Raw genomic sequence first — 19,221 nt, 5'->3', positions numbered from 1 at the left:
ACATTCAAACACAATTTTACATGGCTTAGGGTTAGGAAAAGCCAAATATTGTTTTAATAGTTATAGAAATACTAACGTCAAATCTTCACCATAAATGAAAACAAAGATAATACCATGTTACTGCAAAATACAAAATAAAAATATTTCTTAAATATTTGATGCATGTAATAATTGGGTGTTCGTAAACAACTACTTCCTTGCAAAAGTATTGTACATTTTTTGATAACTATTAAAATATGAATATGTTACTAAAATATATTTTACTGTTTACTGCTGTGAAATAAATCTTCGCTTCACCTAATCATTCAAATCACATTTTACGTTTAACTACAATTTACAAGAAGCATTTTCAAGAAAGGATATACGTATTTATATGTAGTATTGTTGATCCTATTACTAAAAATATTATTAATTGATTAGAAAAACTAATGACACATAATACAATTTTGGTTACAGCTTTTGCCTTGAAGAATAGTAGCTTCGATAAAAATCAAAGTCAATTTACATAAGATAAAATAAATGAAATACTTTTATAAATTTGTTTATTTGCTATACATAAACATATAAAACTGCTACACTTTACGTAATTGATTAAGTACTAGCATTATAACAATATAATTTTTTTAGAAAGCAAATAGGTGTTAAGTATTTATATACTATAGATATGCATATTCCTCTTGTGCACACAAATGTATAATAAAGAATAAAGTCTGCTTTCAAATACTTTTTAATTATTTTGCATTTTATCTTGTTTCTATTATTTTTGAAATAAGTATTCTAAATAAAAAACAAAACACATTTTTAAAGTTTCATTTTTATATTTTAGTCAATTTGAAATTGTTTGCTTTTACTTTGATTTCATTTTTAAAACACAAAAAAGCGAGATGATATTTTTAATATATTTTTAAAGATATGTTAGTTTCCGATACTTTTTTAATAGTACTTTTTAAGTTCCCCATAAGGATCAACATGTTTTGTTTGCATAACGTATCAACCACAGTCAGTAGTTTACCATAGATGTTGTTTCGGTTTCTGTAACTATACTTTGTTTTATGTGGACGATTAGTTAACCGTTGCAGAGCCGTTACTGTGGAGGTCAATGGCACAAGGTCTAATCTGGCCCCTACCACACAAAGGTGACACAATTAATGACCAGGACACTTTAGTCTGGCCCCTACCCACACAAAGGTGACACAATTAAGGACCAGGACACTTTAGTCTGGCCCCTACCCACACAAAGGTGACACAATTAAGGACCAGGACACTTTAGTCTGGCCCCTACCACACAAAGGTGACACAATTAATGACCAGGACACTTTAGTCTGGCCCCTACCCACACAAAGGTGACACAATTAAGGACCAGGACACTTTAGTCTGGTCCCTACCCAAAGGTGACACACTTAAGGACCAGGATACAAGGTTTAGTCTGGTCCCTGCCCACTCAAAGATGACACACTTAAGGACCAGGACATAAGGTTTAGTCTGGCCCAATGTCACAAGTCTAAAAAAAAAGACGAGAGGTAGTTTGTTAATGAAACTCTTTCAATAGTTATTGACATCCTGATCAAAACCTGTTTGCAGCGACGTGCGACGTTTCCGCTAGGGTTAGGATAAAGAGATAAAGGTACACTGGTGATGTATAAAGTACTATATAAAATTAGCATTTTTTAAATGCGCAACATACACAGGTAAATAAACAGTCACTTCACCCTCTACGCTCCACAGCCACAAACGCCACACTTTTCTACTGCTTGCAAGTGCTTTCTCGGCTTCAATAGTAATTTTGTTTGGATCGATAATGTACACACCAATCTCTAACAAGAGAGCTGAATAAGGCTGTGTTAAACCCTAGCCTAGAGGGAAGGAAATGTGCAGTCAATGTTTTGTAGCTAAAATAAACGTATTATGTAAAGTGTAATGTAGAAACTCCTCTGCTAGCAGGAAGGAGGGGGGGGGGGGGTAATTTGGCTTTAGGTAACTTTCATACACCAAATATAGAATTAGCATACTACTACGTAACAAAAGCAGCCACGATATTTATTTAAATATAAATAACCAAAACGCTTTATTTCTTAATTAAATACAAAAACAGACTCATTGCCTTAAATAATTCCATTAAAAGCTTGTATCACTTTATTTTTGCATATTGTGCCAGTTTTTTTCACAGGCCAGTGTTAGATTTGAATTGGAAAATAAGTCGCAGGTATAGGCCTATATTTTACATAATTGTGTTTAGTGAATTGCATATTAGACATACCATTTTATAAGCCTATGACATTTACTTTTAAAACAAAACCTAAAAAAAAAAAAAAACAGCGTGTGGGCAATTTAAACCAGGAAGAGTAATGTTTAGTTGCCTAATACAGTTCTCAAAGACAACTACTCTGTCAGAACGAGCCACTACGCTGCAGAGCACACATGTAGTCTATGCAAGTAAAATAAAAACGATATAAACATGTTTACGGCCTCATTTCTATTTTTAAACGCTCGTGTCGACTTAACCTTTTGTTGAGTTTCAGTTTTCTGTTTTTAACAATCAATTCTTAGGTCATTACAGTATGATTACAGGAGCTAGAATCTATAGTCTTTACAAGAGGATATTTTTATTTATTTTATAGTTAAGGTAAGGAAATTAAGTAATTATTTTGTTCGATCTTTATAAAAGCAGTATGTACACGTATATGTTTCAACTCTGAAAATGGTTGTTAGTGGATCATTGATTTTATTTTCATTTTGCACTAGCTGTAAACTTGCCTGCTGTAATAGATTGAGATAATTGTGAGGTCAAGGGAACTCACTCTTCTGTATTAGTATTATATTTATATTGTTATCTTGAGTGATGTCCCTTGTGCATTGTACTTCCTTCCTCATGCTGGTACCATCATGTAGTTAGACCCAATAAACGTTTTATATACAACCACATGGTTCTATCGTCAATCTATTATATCTGACGACGAGGATAAATAATCTACTAGAAAGAGCACCTACTTACGCAAAAAAGAGGTTTGCTAGAGCTTATTAGCTAAGTATTTCTAGAATAATGGCGCTGTATGGCCAAATAAAAGAATTTGATTCGAATGATGAAATCATTCAAGATTACCTAGATAGGTTAAGCTTTTACCTTGAAGCTAACGACGTGACGATGGAAGCCAAAAAGAGAGCTGTTTTGTTAACAGTCATAGGGCCTCAACAATTTAGGCTACTAAAAGACTTATGCGCACCAGCTAGTCTAACTACCAAGAGCTTTAACGAGCTGAGCAAATTGCTAACAGACCACCATGCGCCTGTACCATCAAAGTTTCTATGTAGAGCTAGATTTGACAGTAGGACTCGTCAACCAAACGAGTCAATATCAGAATATGTTGCTGCTTTACGTCATTTAAGTAGATTCTGTGAATTTGGAGAAACGCTGTCTGACAGACTATGTGAAAAGTTTGTGACAGGTGTAAACAGCCCTGATATTCAAAGAAAGTTGCTGCTCGAGTCAGATCTAACATTGGAAAAAGCAATACAACTCGCAACTTCATTCCAGCAGTCATCAGATGCGGCGAAATCTCTAACGTCTTCAGAGATCCATGCAGTAAACAGCAGGTTAGTCAACAAACACCAACCCCATCAGAGCATTCCAACTTATGCTAAACAGCCTGCACGTTTAAAGCCTAGATCTAAATCTAGTAATAATTATCAAAAATGTCATCGATGCAAAGGTCCCCATGCATCTCATCGGTGCAAGTTCAAGTCTGCAACTTGTTATAAGTGCAGTGAGCAAGGTCACATTGCCAAGGCCTGCTTTGCAAAGTCTTCGTCTGTTGCTAAATCTAGCCAGTCAAGACAGTACCGCAACCAAAGGCAGCACTATGTTAACTCTCACCAAGACTACCTAACCCAACCAATGAACCACTCTACCTGTGAAAATGCTCAAACTGATTCGCAGCCGGATTTCAACCTGTTCTCTGTGAAATCAATAAGTCATGCTCCCATCAATTTACCAGTTAATATCAACGGTAAGAGCATCAGCTTCCAACTTGACACTGGAGCATCTCTAACAGTCATAACAAAGAAAGATTTTGACGCTGTCACAGGAGGATCAGTGCCTCTACAGCCATGTCACAAGTGTCTAACAACATACACTGGTGACAATGTTCCGGTAATAGGAGAGTGTATGGTTCATGTAAGTTATAATGGTCAAAGTGTTAAACTTCCTCTTCTTGTGGTTGAAGGAAATGGACCACCATTACTAGGTAGGAACTGGTTAAGTAATCTTAAGTTAAATTGGGAGAGTATATGTTCATTGAACAATGGAAAAGAATCTAGTCTTACTTCACTAGATAAAGTAATATCTGAAAATAAAAGTGTTTTTGGCAATTCTGGATTACTAAATGATAGAACAGTGAAGATAAGCATTAAAGACACAAATCCAAGATACTGCAAAGCTAGAGTTCCACCTTATGCAATGAGGAATAAAATTGAAAATGAGCTAAGTAGATTGGAATCTAATGGCATCATAAAGAAGGTAGACTATTCCGATTGGGCAACGCCCATTGTGCCAGTGTTAAAGAAGGATGGTTCTATAAGAATTTGTGGAGATTATAAAACTACACTGAATAAGCAAATAGAGCTAAATAGGTACCCTATTCCTAACATTGAGGAAATTTCTTTGAATTTGGCAGGAGGAGACAAATTCACTGAATTAGACTTTAGTCATGCTTACACTCAACTAGAACTGCATCCAGATTCAAAAGTCTATACGACAATAAACACACATAAAGGACTCTACCAATATGAAAGACTATGTTTTGGCATATCATCTAGCCCTGGAATTTTCCAAGCTGTCATGGACAGTATTTTTAAGGATATTCCAAATGTTTGTGTGTACTTTGACAATGTGTACATAACTGGTAAGAATGACACTGAACATCTTAAAACACTTGATAAAGTATTGAAAATTGTTGGTGAAAAAGGTTTAAAGATAAACAAAGATAAATGTCAATTCATGCTGACAGAAATTAGTTTTCTTGGTTATATATTAAGCAAGCAAGGTATCAGACCTCAATCTGAGAAAACAAAAGCCATTAAAGAAGCACCCAAACCTGAAAATACCCAACAACTAAGAGCTTTTTTGGGCTTGATAAATTACTATGCAAAGTTCATAGGAAATCTGTCTGGTAAACTATCACCACTGTACAAGCTGCTACAGAAAAATGCAACTTGGCACTGGGGTAAACAACAAGAAGCTGCTTTTAATACAGCAAAAGAGGCTTTGTCTTCTGACACCTTACTAACTCACTATGACCCAGGGAAAAGACTTATATTAACATGTGATGCTTCACCAGATGGTGTAGGAGCAGTCTTGTCCCACATGGATGAGAAGGGTGACAGACCCATTGCTTTTGCCAGTAGATCTTTGAACCAGACTGAGAAAAATTATTCTCAGTTAGATAGGGAAGGCTTAGGCATCATTTTTGGTGTTAAGAAATTTCATAAGTTTCTGTTTGGTAGGAAGTTCACCATCTTTACAGATCATAAACCATTGCTAGGTTTATTTGGAGAAAACAAAACCCTACCTGAGCATGCCTCACCAAGAATTCAAAGATGGGCTATCACACTAACTGCATACAATTATGAATTGAAATACAAACCTGGATCTGAGAATAGTGCAGATAGTCTGAGTAGATTACCTTTAAAAAACCAAAGCCTGAGCTATGTACCAGAAGATGTATTTGTTCTCTTCACTATCATGGATAACTCCAATATAAATGTGAATGATATTAAAAGAGAAACACAAAAAGATGAGTGCTTAATAAAAGTATATGAGTACTGTAAGAATGGTTGGCCTGAAGAGTCTGTGAATGATGACTTAAGGCCATATAAAATAAGAAATAAAAACCTTTGTGAAGATAATATAAAAGATGGAGAAGATGCAGTCCATTATCAGTCAGAGTTGCCTAAACAAAGTATTTGTAACTTAATAAATGATTATGGTGATATGGCAATTTCAAATACATTAGTAAGAAGGAATGTGATCATCAAACAACTTTGCTAACATCATTAGCACTTAAAGAAACTAAAAGGGTAACATCAAAAGTAAATACCAAACAGAAGAAGCTAAATGTGACAATGAAAGAATAAACAGGTTATTAGCCAAATACCGCACAACTCCTCATATAACAACAGATGTTGCACCATGCGAATTGCTATGTGGTAGGAAAATTAAAACTCATCTTGACCTACTACATCCAACTGTTCAAAGGTCTGTTTCCCAACATCAACATACACAAAAAGTAAATCATGACAAATCATCCATTGAAAGAGAATTTGCAGTTAATGAGAATGTGTATCTAAGAAATCATGGGAGAAGGGAAAAATGGATACCAGGTCAAATTGTTCAATGTACAGGACCTGTGTCTTATAAAGTAAAAACAAATGATAGACTTATTGTCCGTAGACATGCAGATCAGTTAAAAATAATGCAGATAATAAGTGTGAATCTGTCAATCCCACCAAATCTGATCAGTTCACACCAACTCAGTTTGTTCCACAACCAAGTTCTGTTGATATGAGTGAACCAAGTTGTCTGGAGTCAGAAAATGTAAATTCTGGAGTTAATGATTTAAATCTTAGACCTCCTGAGATAGAGAATCCGAATGGTCAGAATATTGAGTCACCAAATCAAAAGCTACTGAGAAGGTCAAACAGGACAATCAAAGTCCCAAATAAGTTAGACCTATGATTTTAAAGGTCAAAAGGACTTTGACATCATTGTTTTGTATCTTGATTATGTTGTAGCATATTGTGCATTGTTTGTAAGGATGTAATCTACCATAGTGTTCATGTTACAATATAATTGGTGATTTTAGGATACTATCAATTGTTCTATTGAGAGATGTGTTATTGTGTTCTAAGGGTAAAGGGATGTAATAGATTGAGATAATTGTGAGGTCAAGGGAACTCACTCTTCTGTATTAGTATTATATTTATATTGTTATCTTGAGTGATGTCCCTTGTGCATTGTACTTCCTTCCTCTTGCTGGTACCATCATGCAGTTAGACCCAATAAACGTTTTATATACAACCACATGCTTCTATCGTCAATCTATTATACCTGCCCTGACCTACCTAGATCTAGATCTAGACTTGGTCCTAGTACAAAATATATGGAGTCAGTTTTATTTGTTTACGTCGCTTAATTCGTGTGTATTCATCGTCGCTTTACAATACATTAAACAGACTTATGTATCATAAATCATATAGCTAGTCACACACAAAGTTTTTTAATCAACTAAAATGACAAAATAATATATAGATCTACGTTGTATTTAGGAGACAAAATGATGCAAAAAAAAATTATGTTGGAAAAATAGTTATCGAGAAATGACGTTTTTTTAAGTGTAAAAAATCCTAGGACAACTACGGCTATGGAAAATGAAACAAAACATTTGTTCTTCGAGAATAAGTAAAAAAGCGAATGAGAAAATCTTCTGAAGTAAAAAGCATAATTATAAGTTCTCAAAATGATTAGATTCTCGCAGTCTAACTTTGCGCTCGTGTCTAGACTTAAGAGTAGGCCTACTTATTATTAAAATTCATGCCCAGAAGGGTATTTTTAACATTAAATCTATCAAAAACGGTCACGACTGTGAATAGCCCCAATACGGCTATTCACAGTCGACTGTGAATAGACACTTCGAAATAAATATTTAACACTCATTAGCCTATTCATTAGAAAATAGAACTAACACTAACAACCTTCTACTCTAAACTAGCCTATCTAGATCTAGATCAAAATGAAATTCCCGATTATTGAATTTTTTTTTTTACTTAGGCCAGAATGGTGCGTTAAATTTATTTAAGACAACAATCATAGTCTAGCTCTATTCCACAATTCAACCCTGATCTACGATGAGCCCTGGCCTATCGCGAAACTTCTTACGGTCTATGTTTCAAGACAGGTTGATGGAACGCGTTCAGCATCAATGTTAAGGGCATGGCAATAGTATTATTATTAATTTTGTCCCACCTCGCGCAAATCGTGTTCATCGGGAAAAGACCCTGATTTTCCAACTCACATCGTCACATCTGCCTTTTTATCAGAGTAAATCGCCAAGAGAGAAAGGAAGCAGTGAGTAAGTTCTATGCAAGCGTAAAAAGACGAGGGGAACAACAAACCGAACAACTTAGATCTAATACTTAATACAGTTTTGAATTTGTTTCAGAAATAAAACACTTAGACAATTGAGCAAAATGGTTACATTTATCTAGATCTAGACTATTTATTAATTATTTGGAGACAGTTTAAAAGCTAAAATGCATCATGATAAACTTTATTAATTAAAAATAAACATGGATACTATTATTAATGGTTTAAAAATAAATTATGGCACAATATTAAAGAGTAGTTTAAAAAAGGTAAAGAAGCAGAACAAGTTACAGTATTAATTAAAGCATACATGGAAACTTGTGCCTTTATTACAAAATAGAATAATTCATTCATAAACAGAGTGTCTATTTTATTAAATAGTCTAGAACTATATGGCAAAGACCCAAAGTGTACAAGCTTTTAAAAGTCATGTATGAATAATAGAAGTAATAATTTGGCTAGTTTTGTGTAAAGTGTAGGATATGTAGTCTTAAAGTCAAATGAAAAAGCACAAGACTGATCATGAATATAATAATATATGCATCTGATTAGCAGAAAAGATCAATTATAAAATTATGATAATGACAAACATGAACTTACAATTTTATTTTGTTGAACAATGGGCAGACACAAAAATTCAAATATAATTTCTTGTGTTTTATAAAGAGACTAATTTTGTACATTACAATGGATAAAGCTTTAATTTATTGAAATTGTGCAATATAACTTCTAAAGGAACTTATAAATTAAAACTCAAACACCAGATCCATACAATATAACTTCTCAAGGAACTTATAAATTAAAACTAAAACATCAGATCAGAACTAATCATATCAGTTATTAAAGTAGCTACATTGAGTTCTGAGTCTTCACTATTTTCCTCATCAATTGACCAATAAGGAATAAAAAATCTATCAAGTTTTGCCTCAGTATTCTGTTCTAACAAAACAAAAAAATTCTTTCTTTTTTGTGTTCTTTCTTCTTAATTGATTCTTCTCTTCTCTGTATGATTTCATTATCAAATTCTCACTATTAGGTTTTGTGTGATCTTCGCCTGCGAGCTCCTTCACATATAATTAATTAGCTGATTCTGTTCATTGATACTTTTTGCATCAAGCCATTCCTATTGTCTTATTTAATTTAGCTTAAACTTTGCAATCCACAAAACCTATGGTTGCAATTGGTGCTCTACTTATTTAAAAAGTCAACCATTCCTAGTATTCTCTCACAGTGTATATTGTGTGGAGAGACAGACTTGGTGGCCTCGAGAATTTCATCAGATGGATCAGATAAATAAATGAACATCTGCCTTTTTATAACAACAAGAGTTTCTTGCAACAAACAAGACAAAATATTTTCTAGTTTAACACTGTCATGTGCCCTATTCAAAAGTGCTGCATGGACATCATCATGTCTGAGGGAGACTTCCTCAAATATTGTTGTGTGGCATTTAATTAGCACTGGACTAGCAATCAATTTCTCCAACATACAAACAGCATATTGAAATTTTAGGCTCTGTAAAAAAATAAAGTATAAAATACAATTTATCAATTTAGCAAACAATGCACATACTGGTTGAAAATTTGTCCTGCCCATTGCATTTTTGTACAAAAGAGTCATCCAAGGCCTAGTAATAACTTTTCCAACTAACCCAAGAGCTTGTACCTTAAATAACAAGTCTTCTTTACTTAAAACTTTGTACAGATTGTTACAAATGTTATTGTGGTTATTTCTGTGAACAAGAATATTATTTTATAATTAAAATGTGGTGTCAACATTAAAAATTTTTAAACACAGCAAATTAATTGTACACTAGTTTTAGTAGAAATATTGGAGAATACCTTTTACATAACTTCTTTAATAGTTTTTCATATTTAATAAGTACTCCTGCCATGTAAAATAGCACATGGTGCCTATTTCCCACATATCTAACAAAGCTGCTAGGTGTTACATTGTTGTCTTTTAAAAACAATTTAAATGCAGCTACTTCAATTTTTGAACTGTATCTGGAAAATAAAGTTCTTGTAAGTAATGCTACTCTAAAAAAAATTGATAAAAAGCATATGATAGTTATTAAATATTGTTAAACATAATATTTAATAATGTCTTTATTTATGAAACAGTTCTCTTACCTTAATTTTGATATATTACATAAAAATGAGACAGCAGCACAGTCTTTCCCACATGCTGATGTTATGCCAATAGTTTTGTCCAGTTTTAAAAGATATTTTCTACATTGTGAAGCTATTGTGTCCCAGGAATGAGTATTGGATATTTATTTAATCAACTGGACATTTAAATCATTTTCTTACATTTGTCAGACACATTTATTTACAGGCACTCCATCTGATTAAAACACTTTTCATTTTTGTTGACAATTTTCAGTAAAATCAATATAAGAGATCTTTTTAAATTCAGAAAATAGTGAACCTACTCCTCTCAATGCAGATAAAATTGTTGTAGAGGAATCATAAGCTTTTCCCTCTGCCACTCTTTGTGAGGATATAGTGTAATCCTTTCTAGCCTGTTTGGTTGAAATACTAAAAGCATTTATATGTTTCTCCCCTGTAGTAGTTGCATGAAATAATATTTCATTGCGCGACGATTCCTTATGGCTACACCAATTTGTATTAAATATAGAACTGCTGGCTCATAAATCATTCTTGATATATATGTATAATGTATCTACATTATCTAAACTTGTGTTATGCACTGTGCTGGAAAATGATTGTAAAATTTCACCTGCTCCTCTAACTGGGCAATGACCTAACAATGATTTAGAAATTTTCTAAGTTTTGGACAATACCTATTGCCAGTTTTTGTTTCTATGTTTTCATCTTTGTTCTCTAACTCTAAGTATAGATGAAATAAATTGTGATGATCTGCCAGAAGTTTACTTAGTTGCATATTCATAGAACTAAATTGTTTTTTTTAAAGTTTTCAATGACTACTTGCTTATTGCCAATGATCATTTTGTGATTCAACAATGATTGTTTCATTTTGCTTCTTAATTTTGTGTTCTTATTTTTAAAAACATAATTTCTTTTTTAAAACCTCTTGTTGCTTTTGTTTTTTCATCTGCATTTTCTTTTTTTTTCCATACACTTGATTTTCCAATTTGTGACAGATTTTTCTTTTTGCTTTAGCTTTAGAGATCTTTTCAAATGTCTAATTTGTACAGTTTTTGTATTCCTGGTTCCTTTCCTTAAGGTTTTTTTTTATGGTTTCCAAATATTTTTTTAAAAAATGTCTTTTTTACAACACTGTGAGCACTTCTTTCTACATAAAGGTTTGGTAGATACTTCCATATCAAATCCTTGTGTACATGTTGCAGCTTCATTCATTGTCATTGTCTTTTCACTCACAGCAGACAGCTATTGTGTAGGTTGTCGGTTGTTTTATTTTCTCACAGTTAGTGGCGTTGCCATGGTGTGTTTATTCCTACATATAAGGTTCTGTAAAAAAAAAAAAAAAACTAACTAACTGTTGCCAATTTCTTTCTGGGTTTGATTATCGGGTTAAAAATAAAGTTAATGAACTTTAATAATATTAAACATATAAATATAGTTATAGTGTCATTCAAAGACTATTTTGTAAAATGAAGTTTGTCGCCTGCTAATAGCATTAGAACAAAGGCAGATAATTTTCATACAGAGCTCTAGACTGATTTTTCAAGTTTTGTTTTTTAAATTAATATCATATTAATTTCCAATACACAAAGTAACTACATTTTCAAAATTCCCTGAGGTTCAGCTATAACCTAGCGCAATTACTTTTCATTTTCTTTCATTTTTGCCTTAAATAAAACTAATCTGAAAACAATATATGCTCTAAATTTACTTTTTTGTAATTTATAAACACTTGCCTGCACACAAAACTATACAAAATGAATTAAATAAACCACTTGTGGTTCTTATTTTATAAAGAAATTTTGATTTTATTTATAAATACATTCTTTATGAATTTTTTAAGATTCAGACCTTTATCAGCCACGTTGTTTTTTCCTGTATAATTAATCATAGTAAAAATGTACATTTTTAAAAAATAAAGCATAACAATTAACATCAAACAGAAACAAGCCTGCACAATTATTAATGCAAATGTACACAAAGGAACCACCCCTGATTCATAATTTATCATTAGAATTCAAAAAAATTTTGAAAACATATTTTATACAATTTTCATTTTTGTGTCCTACTTGTTTCATTTTTTACAGAGCTTATATAAGACCATTCATTTTAAATAGAAAAATAATTATTTCTCTTCTCCTATTAAAGCTAGAAATATCAATTTGGTACCAATGGAATTTTTAATCCTTCCTCTTACTAACTCATATGATTTTAAGATAAAATACTAAAAAATTCATTTTGTATGCTAGATCTAGATTCTAGATCTAGATCTAGATCTATTGCCTACTAAATTACTAAAGTGTCAAATAAATATTACAAAAAAAAAATAGACTTGAGCAGAAAAAAATGATAATAAAATAATCCTAGCAAAAACAGAATTAGTCCGAGTTTTTAAATATTTTAATACAATTTATGAAAACTTACCTTTTTAAGTGGCATTTGCTTTGACATATGGGATCTAGAATCTAGATCTAGATCTAGAAAATGGTTCTTGAAAAAAAAATTTAATCTGTAGTAAGCGGCCGCGTCCACTCGTTCCGACTAGGGTCTACAGTTAAATCGGGTCACAGAATCACGTGATGTCTATTCTATTTTAAAGCCGTTTGTAGCGCTATGCATAGACGGCTGTTGACGGAATCTTTTTTTTTTTTTTGTAAACGAAAGGTTTTTGAAACAGTGACGTCATATTTTCTATTTTCGTGCAACTAGCGATATATATATATATATATATATATATATATATATATATATATATATATATATATATATATATATATATATATATATATATATATATATATATATATATATATATATATATATATATATATATATATGTATATGAATAAAAAGAAACACATTAAAACGTACTATGTAGCCGAATCGAATAGGATGTTCAACTGCATTTACCTACATTATCTTTGCATTATAAAAATTCATACAAATCTCCTATACCTATATGCTGTGAAAGCGCAGTAAGTTACTACAGATTGTATTTGAGTTAGCCAGTTTAGATAGTTGTTATGGTAAACAGTATATAATTGAGAGCAGTTATTATTTTCCTCAAGTGAACAGTTAAATATCGGCACAGTATAATGGTTTCCTTTTCGAAAGTGCAAGGGAAGTAGAGTTCACCTAGGCATTTAATGGGATAGTGTGGTCAGCACTATACCCCATTAGCGTAGCGAGGGGGGGGGGGGGCGGGGGGGGGACATATGTCCCCGGGCGCCGACCTTAGGGGGCGCCAAATTGGGTTGGAAAGATAAATTGAAAGGTTGAGGGTGGTGTAAATCGAAAGTTTGAGGGGGAGGGGGGTGCAAGTGGGAATCTCGATGGCGGGGGGGGGGGGGTGCAAATCGAAAAGTTTGTCCCCGGGCGCCGGGAAGGGTCGCTACGCCTCTGCTATGCCCAGCGGTCTTTAGTTTATCAAACATGTGTTAGGTACTCAGCAAAAATTGGTGCACCCAGGGACGTTCTACTAACATGGGCCCGTATTCGAAAACTTTCGGGTTAGCATTCTAGCGCTCTACCCCGAGGCCACATATACATATTTTTTACACCTTTTTAAATAATAGCCCCTGCTATTTTCACAATCACACAAGCCTTTACTTACTGGTAAATATGCATCTGAGATTTGTTGTGTGCTTGATCTTCAACAATTTCACTTAATTCTGAAATTTAAATGTGTATTTATATGAATTATTATCAAAGTATTTAAAAAAAAAACAACTAATGTTCCCCTTTTCAACTTGACGATTCATAAAGCAGGTCAGACAGAGCTCATGATTCTTGATCCCGAAATATCAAGTGGCGGTGTGGTCAGCACTATGCACATTCCCCTGTACTTTCCCTAGCGTGAGTGTGGTATACATCAGGATTGGTGTACTCATGTGTGAACTACAGTCGAATGTTTGAAAAACGGGATCCGAACTCGATACTTTCTTGTTACTGTAAGCAATCAATCGCTTGACCACGGCCTCCCCTCATCATCATATGAGGTGCTTTAAATTTACTTGATTGATGAAAATTTCAAAAGTATATTATTCTTTCTTATAGATTTGAAATCGCAGTGCTCTCAAGATGACTATGTCAGAAATATCAATGGGTGTGGTGAGGTCACTTGAAAACGTATGGAAAGAGAAGCAGCTTATTGATTTTATCGTCAAGATCAATGATGTCTCGATCGATTGCCATCGACTCATACTAGGGGCCTGTTCTGATTTCTTCCAGGCACTTTTTCGTTCAGGGATGAGAGAGGTCACAGAGAACTGCGTTGTTTTACAAGGAATTTCATGTCGCGTTTTTCGGTTAATTTTAAAATCTTTATACACCGGTGTTGACATTCTGACTTCAAAAAATGTTCTAGAAGTTTGGCGAGCTGTTAATCAGCTTCAGATAAGTTTCATGGTCAAGGTATGTGAAACCTTTGTTATAAAAACACTGTCAGCAGAAACGTGGCAGGATACTTACACAAATGCAAAGCTTCTAGACTCTGCGGATGTTCTTGAAGAGCTTTATTCGTTTATGTTGAAAAACTTCGACCGAGTTTGTCTCGATAAAACATTTTTAGATCTTTCTTACAGCGAGATTCATGAGTTGGTCAAATCTCAGGATCTGATAGTCAGCAGTGAAGATTTGGTGTTGGAGGCTGTTGTCAAGTGGGTGGAGTTTGTTCCTCAACTGGATCAAGACTACACCATGGCAGGTGTCAATTCTAACATTAATTCCAAAAAGGTCAATAAATCCACGACTCCAGGAAGCGAAGTAAAGAGAAAAGAGAGGAAACAAAAAAAGATAATTGAAAATTCTGGGAAAGATCAAGAAGAGTTGTCAAAGATATCAAGAAATGAAAACCTGACACAACTCCTAACTGCAGTTAGAACTTGTATTGTAAGTCCAGCCACTCTTAAACGGGTCTTCAAGTATAAAATCTTCTCAGAAAATAACGATGCAAAAGCTGTTATTTTCGACGCTTTGTCCTACCATGTATTGGATTTCAGACACGGACAGTGGCCTTCGTCAGCTGTCCACAGATCAAATAGTGAATATTCACATTTCGGTGTGTGTGCTACAAATGCTGGAGAATTTCAGCTAATGTGTTTATCCACACGACAATGGCAAAGTATTGCAGATTGTGCTTTTTTAAAACTAGAAATTCAATTAGTAGCTTTCGATAATAATTTATATGCAATAGGGAAGGAAGACAATCGTCAAAACGGAACTTGTAAGATGTTTGTTTTTTGTGGTGACGTTTGGGAGGAAGTAATGACAATGCCTAATCCAAACCATGCATTGATGATGTTTTCACAAGGACATTACATTTACATTTTGGACAAAACCGACAAGAAAATATACAACTTTAAACCACAGATGATGTCACGGAAAATGGAGACTTTTGCAGACCTACCCGGTGAAGCGGATATCCAGCATGCCATGTTTTATTCCAATTCACTTTTGCTATTTTGTTCTGAAACTCACAACGGCATCGACGAGACATCGGTTTTTATGTTGGACATTTCGTCCAATGTTTGGACTAGATTAGACACTCTAGATGGACCAGCGGAACAGCTGATTAACTTCACCATCAACGACAACGTCTATATACTTCAAACCAACGGCAGCTTGTGGAGGCTTAACTTCTTATACTCTTACCAGAAAATTAAATTTACGTTTATCGCGAAACTTTGGAATTTTGAGAAGAAACTGTATGGAGCAGTGACTTACAATGGTGAACTTATTATCTTTGGAAACAACCCTGCCGAGGACCCCCCAGATGAGCATCAACTCTCTGTGGTTACTGATGTGCTCCTAAACATTTCACATTTAGGAATGGATGAATTGGGTTCTAATTTAATTCCCATTACGCTGTCGAAAAAATTCTTGCTTCCAATAACATAAAGAGCAATGATTTCATAACATAATTTAAATAAAACTTACATTTGTTTATATTTGTTTTTAATTAATGAAACGTAGTTGATTAATCAGATTTATGTGTATTTTTAAAATCCTTTCGAAAGATAAGGTTGTAAAAATCTTAAGCTCTAAAAAAAGCTACAGATTGAACACATTATTATTTTTTAAAGAAAAATAAATGTAGGCAATCATATTTGTAAAAACGCAACTTTATATTTCATCACTTTAATATAATTATACAATCTGTTACTGTAGGGCACTTTTTGAATATAGATTATTCTTTTGTTTGATAAATGATATCGAATAGTTTTTTCATATGTCTATTAAAAAATGTTATTAATTGTACATGCAAATATATTATGTTTACCAGTACGTATTAAAAGATTTAAAATGTTTGATTTTAAAATTATTTTTACAAATTACATTATGATAGTTTAAAAGAAAAGGTCAATGTTAATTTCAGGAAACTGTTCTTGCAATATTTATTTACAAAAGTTATTGCGTATAACTAAAACTAAATAATTTAGGCCAAATTAGTAAAGTTTTGTTTGTTGAAATTAATTGGTTAGTTATTTGCGCGTTTTATTTAGCTCAAAATTGAGCGTTGTTTGGCACCAATCTAGAACGCTTATGGTATGTTGTCATATAAAATCTAGATCTAGTTCGAGATTTTCATTTACTTCCGATCTTAAAGAAAAAAACAAGTTATCTACAAAGTTAAAGATGAATTTTGAATAAATTAAAGTATTCCGGCGTAAATGGGGCAGGTCTGTTCTTTTTTTTAAATTCTGTGTGCGAAGTAATTATGGTCAGCGTTATATCACGTTATTGTGGTCACTGTTATATCACGTTATTGTGGTTAGTGCTATATCACGTTATTGTGGTCACTGTTATATCACGTTATTGTGGTTAGTGCTATATCACGTTATTGTGGTCACTGTTATATCCCGTATTGTGGTTAGCATTATATCAAGTTATTGTGGTCACTGTTATATCACGTTATTGTGGTCAGCGTTATAGGGCTGGTAAGTAGGTCACCAACCAGTTCTATGGCTCATGCATTTTATTGAGGTATAGAACTGGTTGGTGACCTACTTACCAGCCCTATATCAAGATATTTGTGGTCAGCATTATATCAAGTTATTGTGGTCAGCGTTATATCAAGATATTTGTGGTCAGCATTATATCAAGTTATTGTGGTCAGCGTTATATCAAGTTATTGTGGTCAGCGTTATATCAAGTTATTGTGGTCAGCTTTATATCAAGTTATTGTGGTCAGCGTTATATCAAGTTATTATGGTTAGCGTTATATCAAGTTATTGTGTTCACTGTTATATCAAGTTATTGTGGTTAGTGTTATATCACCTTATTATGGTTAGCGTTATATCAAGTTATTGTGGTCAGCGTTATATCAAAATATTGTGGTCAGCATTATATCAAGTTATTGTGGTTAGCGTTATATCAGGTTATTGTGGTTAGCGTTATATCACGTTATTGTGGTCACTGTTATATCAAGTTATTGTGGTTAGTGCTATATCACCTTATTATGGTTAGCGTTATATCAAGTTATTGTGGTCAGCGTTATATCAAAATATTGTGGTCAGCATTATATCAAGTTATTGTGGTCACTGTTATATCAAGTTATTGTGGTTAGCGTTATATCAAGTTATTGTGGTCAGCGTTATATCAAAATATTGTGGTCAGCTTTATGTCCAGTTATTGTGGTTAGCGATATGTTACGTTATAGTTTGTTCAGCATTTTGTCAAGTTATTGTCGTCTATGTTGTCATGTTATTCAGGTCAACGTTATAACAAGTTATTGTGGTCAACATTAATTTAAAAAATCATGCCTATTAATTACGGGGTTAGAATCATTTCATGTTATTATGTGTATTTAGTATTACGTCGATATTTTGTGCTCAGGACTAAATAGTTACAAAGCTCGTATAGAAGACAGGTACTTAATAAAACTGGGTCGACTTTGTGTTGTCCTACAGACCTAAGGCCACATTCAAAAACGACTATCCTGTCTCATATTGAATAGAATCAAACGAGTTAAAATAGCAATGCTTGTGTTGTGTCATTAAAACACAACATTTTAAGCAAATTTTCCGTCCATCTTAACAAAAAGGATTAGCGCACTCTCATTAATCCTGTCAGAGACTACTGGATTAAGGACTGGTGTTAAAGTATGGGATTATTAACTGGGTTAGGACAGATTTTAGGCTGTACAATTTGGCTTATTATAAAATGGATAATTATCGTGGAAGTTAATTTACCCGGAAGGGTTAAGTTCGGATGTTGAACATTATTTGATTTACTCAGTAGCTGATGCTTTAGTTTCCTTTGGGACTTTGGTATTGAATTTCGAGGTTATATGATATCAAAGTTTAAAAAATCTGAGGAAAACGCGTTTGATGCTTTGAACACTTCAGTAAACATTCTTTTCCTCTAGAAAGATATTTTTCTTATTTTTTAATTCGTTGCCTAAAATAATGTGTAAGTGCATCTAATTACATGTAGACAAGACTTTAGGCCACTGTTTACACATTGTAAAAATAAAATAAAATAAGTTTAAGCAAGATATGTTTTGAAAGGTTCTTGTGACTTTCAGGTTTTCTCATCATGAATGCACAAGATCTCCGTAACAGTTTGTTTAAAAGCCTAGAGTCTGTGTGGACTGACAAACTATTGTTTGATTTCACTGTCAAAATTGAAGACGAAACTTTCGAATGCCACCGGCTCGTTCTTACGATGTGTTCGGATTTTTTCGCGGCACTTTTCAGATCAGGGATGAAAGAAGTTCACGAGAACATCATCACTCTTCACAACATTTCTCCAGAAGTTTTTCAATTAATCTTGGAAACGGTATATACCGGTGCCAATCTTTTAACAACAGAGAATTATATCGATGTGTGGAAAGCATCCCATCAGCTACAGATTCAGACAATTATTCAAATGTGTGAACATTTCGCTAATAAAAATATTACAGACGAAACATTGGAAACATTGTACAATGTTGCCGTATGTTTGCAGGCCAAA

At 33.3% G+C, this 19,221-nt stretch overlaps 1 protein-coding gene across 1 annotated transcript; it reads left to right on the top strand.

Moving 5' to 3' along the window:
- The first annotated feature begins 14,346 nt into the window (after positions 1–14,346).
- On the top strand, positions 14,347–16,164 carry LOC131951708 (kelch-like protein 41). Its single transcript, XM_059314066.1, has one exon. It carries the CDS (start codon positions 14,347–14,349, stop codon positions 16,162–16,164), a length of 1,818 nt encoding a protein of 605 aa, XP_059170049.1.
- The last annotated feature ends 3,057 nt before the right edge of the window (positions 16,165–19,221 follow it).

This window comes from Physella acuta, unplaced genomic scaffold, assembly GCF_028476545.2.
Source record: "Physella acuta isolate Inbredline_101_S28 unplaced genomic scaffold, ASM2847654v3 ptg000822l, whole genome shotgun sequence".
In the NCBI taxonomy this organism is placed as follows: Eukaryota; Metazoa; Mollusca; class Gastropoda; family Physidae; genus Physella; species Physella acuta.
The sequence above is the reverse complement of the archived record's forward strand: the minus strand, read 5'-3'. Positions and strand labels throughout refer to the sequence as shown.